The sequence below is a fragment of the Procambarus clarkii genome, chromosome 52 (genome assembly GCF_040958095.1).
Source record: "Procambarus clarkii isolate CNS0578487 chromosome 52, FALCON_Pclarkii_2.0, whole genome shotgun sequence".
Classification (NCBI taxonomy): domain Eukaryota; kingdom Metazoa; phylum Arthropoda; class Malacostraca; order Decapoda; family Cambaridae; genus Procambarus; species Procambarus clarkii.
The window spans coordinates 31,429,624-31,443,111 of NC_091201.1; the positions used below are offsets into that span (position 1 = coordinate 31,429,624).

The following is a 13,488-nucleotide window of genomic DNA, read 5'->3' on the forward strand; positions in this document are numbered from 1 at the left end:
GACCAATGCTGTTTTGAGAGTTGTCGTTTTTTTTTAATTAGGCTATTCAGTATTTTAATGTTTTCATCCCTTTGTTTTGAAATTAAAATAGTTGAGTTTTTTAACATTTTGACATTAAATTTACCTAAACATTTATAAAAACAACAAAAATATGTTCTTAACAGTTGCACTATGAAGTTTTTGCCAAAAACAGGTGTGCAGTGCAGGGCTTTATTTCCTGCCAATTCATACATTTATAAAAAAAATTGCAACTATTAAAAATTTCTATCACACTGTTGGACTAGAGTACTGTACATTATCTTGTTTTATTTATCTGACATTGCAACATCTTGGGCATTGACACTAAATGAAAACAAGTAAAACCTTTTTTTTTATGTCTGCTAGTATTTGCCAAGAGCAGAAACTAGTGTAATGTGGGATTTAAAGTGCATATCTCAATGTAACCAGAAGTATAAACAGCAATGAAAATGTTATTTAAACATTGCAATACGAAACTAAATGTCTTATGGTACTTAATTACTTTGTATTATTTCAATGTGTTAAAAGGTAATTAATCTTTTTCTAAATATATAATTTTTAAATCATGGCAGTTTACAGTGAAAAATAGTTAAATAGTTTCTTGTATATTATGGTATAAATAATTTCATATTTTGTAATGTATTGTCGACTGATGACAGCATAATTCCCACATTCCACTTGATAAATAACAGAAGCAAGTGATTTTAACCCCTGCACTGCTCACCCATTTTCGGCAAAAATGTCTTGGTGCAATTCTCAAGGATATATTTGTTATTTTTATAATTGTTCAGGTAAAGTTAATGTCAAAATGTTTCAAAAGTCAACTATTTCCATTTCAAAACAGAAAGAGTAATGAAAACATTTAAAAATATTAAAATATAGCCTAATTAAAAAACTAAAAGCACAAATCTCAGAGCGCCTAAAGGCGCTTTGCGCAGTGCAGTGGTTAAAATGTATTGCAAAAACGTTGTCTGGTCCAAATTAGATCACTACAATAACTCTTCTGAGTCTGTTGTACTCTAATAATTACTTCTTGGTACTGTATTCAGAAGGTTTAAAGATTTAAACAACATCATTTGAAACTTAAGATTTTTGTATAATTCCAGATTTATTTATAATTTGCAGGCGATGAGTCACAATAATGTGGCTGAAGTATGTTGACCAAACCACACACTAGAATGTGAAGGGATGACGATGTTTCGGTCAGTTCTGGACCATAATCGACTTGAGAATGGTCCAGGACGGACAGAAATGTCGTTGTCCCTTCACTTTCTAGTGTGTGGTCTGGTCAACATATTAGTAATTTATTAATAAAAACAATGGAAATTGGTAGCAAAATATAATTGTGTAAGTAAAGTTGAAGGGTTAAATATTTATTCTTTGTATTAATTTTTGTATTCTACAGTATGACATAAAATTGCAAATTTTCTTGAAAGTACAGTAATCTACATATACAGTCTTCTAAAACTAATTTACATGCATGTGTCTGAAAGAGTGAAATAATTAAGTTCTAAACAATCCAAATAAACTTTCTCCTCCAAGGCTTTGGGTCTTTAGATTAGATAAGATAATGTTCATTCAGGTAAAAGTACATAAAGTACATTCAAAATCAGTTACAAATATAATGATGCATTTAAGAATATCCTCTCTTAACATTAAATATTCCATAGGGTAAAATATCCTTATCTAAATGGTAAGAAATGCTCTCCCTGTCTCTCGAAATAATCAGAACAACATGCAAGGCATTTTATATAATTAACAACAGATAAATGCATTAACTAATTTTTGTTAATACAGAGCCTTGGAGAAGAAAATATAATGCATCTAGGAAACCTTACAGGTTGTGTTCATATTCCTTCTCTGTATCTGCCCATTATTAAGTAGGAAGGACTTCATTACACATGGCGTTGACATCAATTTCTACATTCCAATCAACAATTAGGGTTACATTTTACAAATCTAAATGAAATACATTTTTTGTCAGCAATGAATCGTGATTGTTATGTACATGCATTTGGAGGTGTGGGAACTATTTTTATAAATTACTTTTACATATCATGTGAATTGGATGCAAGTGGGTGGATGATTGGATGCGTCTGAATTGAAAGATGAATGACTGTAGTACAGTGGCTACATTCTCATCTCGTAATTGATCATCACAGGTTCGATCCCTGGGCAGAACGGAAATGTGGCATGTTTTCTTTCACCTCGTGTCTGTTTACCTGGCAGCAAATAGGTACCTGGGAAATAGGCAACTGTTGTGTGATTTCATCTTGGGCGAGGTCAATAGTTTAACCCTAGTGAGACCTCAATACAAGCCTAAAGTATATTGTATATACATAGGCTTCTTATCCTGACAAAATGAACTGTATGTGAGGGATGAAGAAGGGTTACTGAATGCATGGCATGTTGGTGGGTTATATTGCTGAATACCTCTGTTTTGAGTGATTCAGATGTATTTGACTATACAGTATACTATACTTGTACAGTATATACTGTATGCAGAAGACGAGTTACAATAACGTGGCTGAAGATATGACCACCAAACCACATATCAGAAGATGAAGAAATGACAACGTCTCGGTCCATCCTGGATCACTATCAAATAGTGTTATCATTATCAACACACAACTTGATGCTGTAATGGTCCAGGACCGACCAAAATGTCATAGTTTCTTCATCTTCTGATGTGTGGTTTGGTCATCATACTTGTATGCATGTTTAAAAGGAATGTGCTGCAGTTCCTGGGCATATCCTCTTAATTATTAGTCATCTGGTGGAAGACTGCATTACCCCACATTTTGTCATACTGTATGGAGTCTACCTCCACCACTTCTTCTCTTGGTTCATTTAACCATGTCCTTGTAATACAAACTTATTTTTTTTTGTACATCTGGTTCATTTGCATGTTCAGTTTCCATAGGAGACCTTGCATTCTGGTCTCATTCCTTGAATTAATCTTTGTTGACCTTGTCAATGCCTAGCAGTATTTTGTAACATGGTATGTGTTACAGAATTGTTGTAACACATTTTACTTTTTCTCCTGTATTGAGATTTAGGGGTCTGCCTTTCTTCATAAATGTGTGGCGGTGATTAAGACACTTGTAAGGATATGTGAAGATAGGAGATTGAATGCCTGTTGTGGATGAGTAAATGCCTGTTGTGGATGAGTAAATGCCTGTTGTGGATGAGTAAATGCATGTCTAGGTACTGGGTGCTTGCTAGTGGTTGTCTGCAAAGTGTGCATGATTGGATGCCTATGAGTGGGTGATACAGTGGCGCTTTAGATAACCAATGATGGGGATACACCACCACTTATATACTGAGGAACATACTTTTGATAATTTCTGAAAGCAGTTTTTATGAAAGTTTGTATTCCAAGATAGGAAGATATGTGCTGCATATAAATATTTTTGTAAGAAATATAAAGAATGCTACATTTTACATAAAATTTGTATAAATTTATTTATTTCTTTGTCGTGAGATTGCATTATTTCATTTATCAGTAATGAACTACAGAAAAATTAATGATTATCCCCTTACTTAGCCTTTTGCTTTGAAAAATTATCATTTGAATGTTAAATATTTATAGTATTTAACCAGAGTTGGTCTAGGTATAAAGAGTTGTGCATGCTATACTGCAGTTGTTTACTATACAAGATAATACTATTTATAAATTATTTTGTTCACATTTTGTAGGTGTTTGTAATAAAGCTGAATTAAAAGTAAATATTAGTTTGGTAATTGCCAAAATGATTGTAATTAGTTTTAAATATATTTATTAGCCTAATCAATTTAGCTTTTTTGCTTTTGAATTGTATGAATTTTTAATGTTGTTTTCTTGTCTTCGAAATAGTACAGTACCAAGAGAAATTATGATCTTATTGCTTCAATTTAAATGGGCTTCCAGCCTTTTCTAATAGCATTTTTTTTTGGCAACTTAACATGGAAAAAATTAATCTGCCTGTCCATTACATTTTATGTAAATTGTTTTCTATATGATCCAGTAATACAGAGAAGTATTTAATGTTTATTTTCGATGGCAAGTTTCACTTTTTCATCAATGAAAATTGTTGCAACACTTTGAGAATGCTTCTGTTTATATTATACAAAATCATTTTTATTTAAATGTGGATCATGTAGAGTACACATTCTCTTGGGTATTTTACTTGCAACTTAGATATTGTGATAGTCACTATATTATATGAATACAGTAGTCCCTATAAATACAGTAACTAGAGAGCTCAATATGTAATATTTTAATAATGAATATACACAATAATAATTTACAAAGCATTATTTCTCTCTTTAGGACAAAATATGGGGAATAATATACAGGTAGTAATGTTGGAATCTTAAAATGTGTGTTTTCCATTAGTACATTATTCACACTACATAGCATGATGGATAAACAAGAACCACCACCACACTAATAGTTATATGTTTTCCCACTCCCTCACAAGACCAGGTGTACATGCCCCCCTATGAGTTGACATACAGTGCAAGCAAATACTAATTATCAAAAGTAATTATCAAAAGATGGCAACAAGCAAATACAGTGAGTTTTTCTGTAAACTGCTTCCACCCAGCTTTATCATATTTCATGGATTGTTCACACTATTCTTACACCCTTGCCATATTAGCATATCTGCTTCCCAGCCTCCTCCTCCTTTTACACTATTGGTCTACCATTCGCTCATATTTCCCAAACCATATTTTGCACTGAGCATCATTTTCATTCCTTATTCTTTTCTTGTAACACCACACACATTTCTCAGACTAACTACTTTTTTATACTGAAACTCAATTTTTTCATGTTCATACTTCACCATTGTCTTGCAATAATATGCAAGTCATCACTACTGCTCTTTCATGCAGCTCTCTCTTCAGCCTGGTGTAGTCTGTCCAACATCTGTAACTTCTGAACATTCCTCCACTCCAGTTTATTTGTGTTGCCATTATTTACAAAATTCATATACTGTATATAATTATTTTAAGAAAATAGTAATGCTGATTATTATAATTATAAATTTCAGTACTCTATATATCAAATAGGCAGTGTCTATTGTGTCTAGACATGCCACTAATATGCATAGCGTTTCGGACAGAAACGCTCTATTCTAGGTGAACTGAACATGTGTATAGTCATAATAACTACAATTTTAATATAAATTTACAATTAAAGTGGTGACATGTTTGCAAAAGAATAACATTAAATTGAATAGCGAGATTTACACAATGTATAAAACATTAATTTTGGGTAATTAACATAGCCTATGAATAACAAGGAATATATATAAAATAAACAGCATAATTGTAAGACATGACAATGAATATGAAAATTTGATTTACATCAGATTAAGGAGCTAACCTGCATCAAATTCACTTTGAATACACATGATGAGTATGAGGTGTGAAATAAACTACCACTCGCAGGGATTCACAATCATAATGGGATTCACAATAAGTACCGCTCACATTATATGGGTATGGGGGCATAAAACAGTTCATACACATCTAGAAGGCTCAGAACAGATCATACATACAAATAAAGCATGAACAAATTAATATTTTAATACAGTACTGTAATTATATAATTAATATTTTAATCTTCAGTTATGATATTTCATAGCAAGTTTTTTATAGTTGAACTATGGTCAAGGAAAACTTCAATGCAATCAGTCTGAAGCTAGTTTTCATTACTTATTAGCAAGTGGTACTGAGCTATTTAAAATACTACACATTAAATTTGAAAATGTACTTTTTGAAAAAACTTCCAACAAAATTCAAGTGTTAAGGTTACAATTCTCGTCACATGAGGAGGACTCTGCATATCCAGCAGGGAAAGGTGGAGGATCTGGGTACTTTTCAGCAGGAATGTCTATGCAGCTATCTTCAGCCATACATTCAAAGGGTAGACCTCGAACACTGGAAACAATGTCTGGAATTTTTGGAGCAGTGCAGTTCGGTTCATTTATGTCATCAGACTTGACCCCTGCAAAATGTAATAAATATTTTAATAATAAAGTATCACAGCAAGAAAAGTTCTAAAAATATTTGGAATGAAGTTGGAAAAAAAGTTAGACGAGTATAAATAGTATATAGTTCATTTATTATGCACCCCATACCCATTTTGTGGGCGGTAGTGGATAGGGTTACAGAAGCACATAATGGGCTCAGGGACTGAACCCCACAATTCATTTAGCTAAGCAAGTTACAATCTTAATGAGCTAGTTACAAAATTCAATATAAGTCGTCACATCAACAATGGGTTCGAGATCGACCTCAAGTACAGGTTCTAAATTAAGCAACTGACATGTGGAGAGCTAGTGTCACAATTGATATGTTTGTCCTGCACACCGCCCCCCATCCAGTGGGCAGCGGTGGATAGGTTACAATCACTCAGTTACTACCTACAGTTAGCAAACTGGGCATGTTTGGCTAAAATTTCTGGTAGCAGATCATTTTGAATGAAATATTTACACATCGCTGGAACATTGGTTATAGAATTGTCTCTAAATTCACGTATTTTTTCGCACTCCATCACATAGTGACGGAGGGTGTGCGAATAATTTTGTTGACACAGTTTACTTTTGGTCAGGTCTACATCAGCAGATAATGAGAATTCCCAGAGATACTTGTAACCGAGTCTAAGCCGAGCAGTAGTAACATCTAGAAGTCTGCTGATTTTATTGCATGATCCATAGATGTGTGGCTCCTCTTGCATGATAGTATGATGATAGATGAAATTACTGGTGTCAATTTCACTTTGCCTCAGATCTACAAGATCTTGTTGAAGTTCTCGGTGTACTGCTGCTCTCAGATTGCTCATTGACAATCCAAGGTTACACTCAACGGCTCCTTTAAAGGCAGATTCTTTGGCTAACTTATCAGCTCTATCATGCATTCGGAGGCCAACATGAGATGGAGACCACATGAAATGGACTACATAAGAACAAAGGTAACTGCAAAAGGCCTATTGGCCCATACGAGGCAGCTCCTATCTATAACCACCCAAACCCACTCATATACATGTCCAACCCGCGCTTGAAACAATCGAGGGATCCCACCTCCACCACGTTACGCGGTAATGGGTTCCACAAATCAACAACCCTGTTACCGAACCAGTATTTAGCCAAGTCTTTCCTAAATCTAAACTTAAACCAATTTATACCCATTGTTTCGTGTTCTGTCTTGAGTTGATACTTTTAATACCCTATTAATATCCCCTTTGTTATTGTTATGACCCTGGGTTCCTCAGTGGAAACCAGAGGTCAAAACTGAGCTAATAAACTGCCTTTTAGTATTGAAAACGCATCACGAGGTGCACTTGTTTGTATCTTCCCTGCCAGACGTAAGACTATTCTTGTTTTTCAAAGAGCATTTAAGACCGAGCTTGGGGTTGATTATTAAATAATAACATAGGCACCAACTATGTTTACTAATACTTTCTAATCATTTGTAAAGTAAACCTGAGTAAACTTGGTATAGGGCTGCGGTACGATTAGTTGAGCAGTCTGCCGGCAGCGAGCTAGCTGGGGGAAAGGAGACTGAGACTCGATCTTTTCTCTGAGCTGGCGTGGTGTGGACAGGATCCTCCTACCCTTCCTCCACGTTTCTTATTTCTGTGTCTTGAAATTCAAGCCAAGTATATACTGTGTACATTATTCAGTTTCTGGCATACACGTGTTCTATGTGTAGAGTAGTATACTTTGTGTGTAGTAGGTGTTTTTAGAGTTTATATTACTAAGTATTCTAAGGGGGGTCCCAGTGGAACCACGTGGTCTCCCTACCCTAAGCTGACTAGCTTCAAGTGTTTCCCTAGTAGAACTTTACCCTAGCTTGTGTTCAATGTAAAACCTTGCATCCTGTCTATGTGGACCAAGGCTTTTAACGTAAGATAGTGTGGTAAAGTAATTATTATTTTTGTTATTGGTGTGAATGTATATGGGGGGTTGTTAAGGGGTTAATAAATAAATAAGTAGTAACGGAGTATCCCTTCTTCCTGTGTGGGAGTGCTATGATCAACCTCTAGTCTGACATGGTCTAGTAGCAAGTTATTATTACTGTGGATAGTTTATTTTGGGGGCCGGGCCTTTTAGTTCTCCCATATTTGATAACTCTTAATGCTTACTATTGCCCCTACATCCAGATAATACTAGGCCCCATAGTACAGGCACTCCTTTATTTAACAGTTATGTCCATTCATCCACTTGTAAACTTCTATCATGTCACCCCTAACTCTTCGTCTTTCCAGTGAATGCAATTTAAGCTTTATTAATCTTTCTTCATATGAACGACTTCTAATTTGGGGAATTAACTTAGTCATCCTACGCTGGACACATTCAAGTGAATTTATATCTATTCTATAGTACGGCGACCAAAACTGAACTGCATAATCTAAATGGGGCCTAACCAGAGCAAGATATAGCTGAAGAACCACACCAGGTGTCTTGTTACTAACGCTTCGATTCATAAATCCCATTCTCAATCGACTTGAGAATGGTCCAGGACGGACCGAAACGTCGTCGTCCCTTCAACTTCTAGTGTGTGGTCTGGTCAACATACTTCAGCCATGTTATTGTGACTCATCGCCTGCAATAAATCCCAGTGTCCTATTCGCCTTATTACGAACATTCATGCATTGATCCTTTTGTTTTAAATTCTTACTAATCATAACTCCCAGATCCCTTTCGCAATCCGACTTCGCAATCTCAACACCATCTAGCTCGTATCTTGTAACTCTATCATCATTACCTAGCCTTAAAACTCTACATTTATCAGCATTAAACTGCATCTGCCAATCTTTTGACCATTCTAAAACCCTATTTAGATCAACTTGAAGTGATAGCGAGTCTTCCTTCGTGTTGATTTCCCTACCGATTTTTGTATCATCTGCAAATTTGCAGATGTTGCTACTCAAACCTGAATCTAAATCATTTATATATATTATAAACAACAGAGGTCCCAGGACAGAGCCCTGAGGTACTCCACTAACAACATTATCCCACTCTGACTTAACCCCATTTATACTAACTCTCTGTTTCCTTTGGAATAGCCATGCCCTAATCCAACTTAATATAGCACCCCCAATACCATGAGCTTCTATTTTTTTAATTAGTCTTTCATGTGGCACTGTATCAAAAACTTTGCTAAAGTCAAGGTACACAACATCACAATCCTTACCACTATCAACTGCCTCAACTATGCTGGAATAAAAAGTTAGCAAATTTGTTAAACATGAACGGCCATTTGTAAAACCATGTTGCGACTCATTTATTAATTTGTTTTTTTCAAGATGGAGACGAATTGTATTTGCAATTATTGATTCAAGTAACTTTCCCACAATAGACGTTAGGCTAATTGGTCGATAGTTTGACGCAAGTGATCTATCTCCTTTCTTAAAAATTGGTACCACATTAGCTACCTTCCATAACTCTGGCACTCTGCCTAACTCTATTGATTTATTAAATATGGTAGACAGTGGCTCGGAAAGCTCCTCTTTGCATTCTTTAAGCACCCTGGCAAACACCTCATCCGGCCCTGGGGATTTGTTTGGTTTTAGTTTTACTAATTGTTTAATTACATCCTCCCTGGTAACTGCTAAACTAGTCAACCTGTCTTCATCCCCACCCACATAGACTTGTTCGGCTGAAGGCATATTGTTAAGTTCTTCTTTAGTAAATACAGATATAAAATATTTGTTAAAAATACTACTCATCTCTTTGTCATTATCCGTTATTTGACCTGTCTCAGATTTTAATGGACCTATCCTTTCCCTAGTCTTAGTTCGATATAACTGAAAAAAACCTTTAGGATTTGACTTCGCTTGCCCTGCTACGCGAATTTCATAGTTTCTTTTTGCTTTCCTAATATCTTTTTTTAACATTTCTAACCAGTTGTATGAATTCCTGTTCTAAACTGACTTCCCCATTCTTAATCCTTTTGTACAAAGCTCTCTTTTTACCTATAAGGTTCTTCAAATTCTTTGTTATCCACTTTGGGTCATTAGTATTCGATCTATTCAATTTGTATGGTATACTACGTTCCTGTGCTTTGTTTGGAATCTTCTTAAATAAGTTATATTTTAGCAGTCTCCGTGGTGTAGTGGTAAGACACTCGCCTGGCGTTCCGCGAGCGCTATGTCATGGGTTCGTATCCTGGCCGGGGAGGATTTACTGGGCGCAATTCCTTAACTGTAGCCTCTGTTTAACGCAACAGTAAAATGTGTACTTGGATGAAAAAACGATTCTTCGCGGCGGGGATCGTATTCCAGGGACCTGCCCGAAACGCTACGCGTACTAGTGGCTGTACAAGAATGTAACAACTCTTGTATATATCTCAAAATCTCAAAAAAATATATTAAATCCACATCGAAATCCCCTTTTACGTCACCTATCGCTGGGTTCATGTCTCGCTCCAAGACCGGCCCACACCCCATACCCAAGACTTTCCAATCTATTTGACCCAAAAAATTTCTTAGCCTATTAAAATCAGCTTTTCGAAAATCTGGCGCATTTTAAGATTAAGTTAAACATAGCGGAAAACCATACAGAAATAACACACCAAAACATTAAATATACAGAACAAGGCTACCAGCACCGCAAACACACACGGAGAGGCACCAACACAAAACGAAAATAATAATAATAATAACAAGAAAGGAATACAAGTATACAACAAACAACAAGAAAAGCACAATGGCAAAACATAACAAAAAGCATAAACCCAGACCGGGTCACGCCAACAGCCTGAAGGGCACTCAACACTACACAAACAAGCGCACAACAGCATCATAAAAACATAGAACCACAAAGCATAACACAAGAACATGACATCCACAACCAGACACACACACTAACCAAACCCCGGACCACACAGGAACCGGACACACACACACACAAGCCACACAAATAAACCCACAACCACAAACCGGAGCACGCAGGAACCGGGAAACAAACCCGCCCCACCCACTCACACACACCCGATCCGCAACCCACAACCATGCACACAAATGGAAACAACCCACAACACACAATGCACAAAGGAATCATGAGTGAGGAATACATTTCTCTGAGACAGGACCATACGTCTCCGCAGCCCAATAAAGTAGGGCTGCGGAGACGTCCCCCCCAAAAAAGTAGGGGGACGATGCCGCCGTGGGCCCTTCATAAACTCGGGAATCTCCAGATCAGGTGGAAACAGTCACTCTTTAAGCTCACCGACGCAAGTCGCATAACGAGGCTGGGGGAGCGCAAACCACGTCCTTCGATGAAGCGACGTACGAGGGCTGCCGAGACGGCCGCGTCGCCGTACGCACAGGAGCAGGGGACAATCGACGAGATGGTAACACCTCCACCGAGACCGCAGGAGACACTGAAGAGACAGCCGGAGATGAAAGAGGCGTCAAGACCGCAGCCGATGAAACGGGGAACGAGGAAGGGGTTAGAGAACCCCCAGAGCGAGCAGCCTTTTTCAACACCATCGGGGTGGCCATCACCAGGCCACCCCGCTCACCACGAACCTCAGCAGGGGGAACCACCCCCCACGAAGAACCGGAGCCATCCGTCGCAGGCGACGCACCCGAAGCAGGGGCCGCAGACACCATATCTGAAGTGGAGGCCGAAACACGGGCACTGGCATCCTCAGGCAAATGCACCTCCGCCATCACCGTAGTATGCAACGCAACCGGAGCCACCCCTCCGTCGCCGGCAGATCCACAAGCGTCGAAGTCGCCAACGTCTGCCCATGCTGAAGAAGAACGCCGGGAACGCTTAGGCTCTGGCCGCACATCATCAGACCCGGAGGCTGACTCAGACACATGCAACACAAGCCGGGCGAACCGATGCACGTCGCAGAACGGCAGCATCCTCAACCACATGGGGCACCAGGCCAGGCACAGGAGGAAGCGCCGGATCCACCCCATCACCCAGCACAGCCGGAACAGACGGCGAGGGTGCAGGGACAGGGTCAGACACAGCAGAGGATGAACTGGAAGACGGGGGGGATTCGAGCAGAAGGCAGTCGGAAGAACCTCAGGGACACTAGTCGGAGCAGGACGATCACCAGGCGACGACACAACCTACGGAGGAGAGGCGACAACAACAAGGGGCGCACCAGGCGGCGCAACAGGCGACACAGGAGGCACATCCACGGCTGAAGAGACGTTCACATCCACCGAATCCTCCTCCACAGGAAGCGGTGGAAAATCCTCCTCACTGAAGAGGTTCACGGGTGCAACAGCAGGCGCAGAACAGTCAGCAGCCTGATGGCCCACAACGAAAAACACGTCCAAGGCTGGCGGGCGTAAAACACCCGAACGTTGTAACCCATAAGACGCACAGAGGATGGAATATCTTCCCGGAGCCTCATGCCCAGGGTGCGAATGTTAGTCCTCACACCCTTAAGTGGACTGGAAGACACCACATTCACCCGCACACTAACCACTGCGCCAAACCGGCCGAAGTACCGCCGTAGCAGACCCTCCGGAAACTCCAATGGAGCCCCATGCACACTGACGTAAGTGATGGCACCACTCCGATCAGAGAGGGTCACAGTGCCCGCTCCATCCGGCAGGGGTAATGTCCGCCCCTCGTATCGACGGAGAAAGTCTCGATACGCCAATTCCTCCGTGAACTTCACTATCGCTCGACGTGCCGTCACCAGCTCGACTCCATATATGTTTATCACAGGGATATGAAGCAACTCACACAGCGCTATCTCTGGGTACCCAGCCCGGCCGGAAAACTCGAGGCCCGCAGACTGAGCCCGCAGTACAGGGGGAAGAGGGATCCCCATCGTGAACTCCACGTCAACACAGGCGGGCAGAGACACACACGCCCCCAATCGGCCAAAATGGCAAACAACCACCAACTGCCGGAGAGAGCAGTGAACACGTCCACCCTCCACGACAGCTAGCAGTCCACTCCACATAATAGAAGTAGGATACCTCGATTGTTTCACGTGTAGGTGAGACATATATATGAATGAGACAGTGTCAGACCACGGAGGAAGAATTGAAACAGAAATTTCCTTAAGTACCTAACTGGTCGTGGTCTGACACTCTTACATTTTTCATCACGTGGTAATTTTCGTGATTTACATATTATATATATATATATATATATATATATATATATATATATATATATATATATATATATATATATATATATATATATATATATATATTATTAAATATGACCGAAAAAGTAAGATTAATAATTCTAACACGAATTTTCTCAATCTTTCGTACATTACGCTTCACTGTTGGAGGTAAATCAAAAATCACTTCTCCAAAATTCATTTTTATTTCTAGTCTGACGCGACACGGGCGCGTTTCGTAAAACTTATTACATTTTCAAAGACTTCACAAATACACAACTGATTAGAACGTATCTCTGATTTTATATCTACATTTGAGTGAGGTGGGAAGGGTGAACAGCCAATTATTGCACAACTATATTCTAC

At 38.9% G+C, this 13,488-nt stretch overlaps 1 protein-coding gene and 1 long non-coding RNA gene across 3 annotated transcripts in view; both read right to left on the reverse strand.

Moving 5' to 3' along the window:
* Positions 1–1,370: 1,370 nt before the first annotated feature.
* Positions 1,371–3,843, reverse strand: LOC138352259 (uncharacterized). The gene is made up of 2 exons (XR_011222731.1): positions 3,197–3,843; positions 1,371–3,154 (listed from the first exon to the last, which is right to left on the reverse strand). It is a non-coding gene; the product is annotated as an uncharacterized lncRNA (long non-coding RNA).
* A 923-nt stretch (positions 3,844–4,766) lies between these two features.
* Positions 4,767–13,488, reverse strand: part of LOC123763529 (receptor-type tyrosine-protein phosphatase epsilon) — a 104,717-nt gene continuing 95,995 nt past the window's right edge. For both annotated transcript variants that reach the window (XM_069304627.1, XM_069304628.1), the window contains one exon: positions 4,767–6,013. In XM_069304627.1, the coding sequence (XP_069160728.1) occupies positions 5,805–6,013 (209 nt within the window). In that variant the 3' untranslated portion in view covers positions 4,767–5,804. The remainder of the gene's footprint in view (positions 6,014–13,488) is intronic.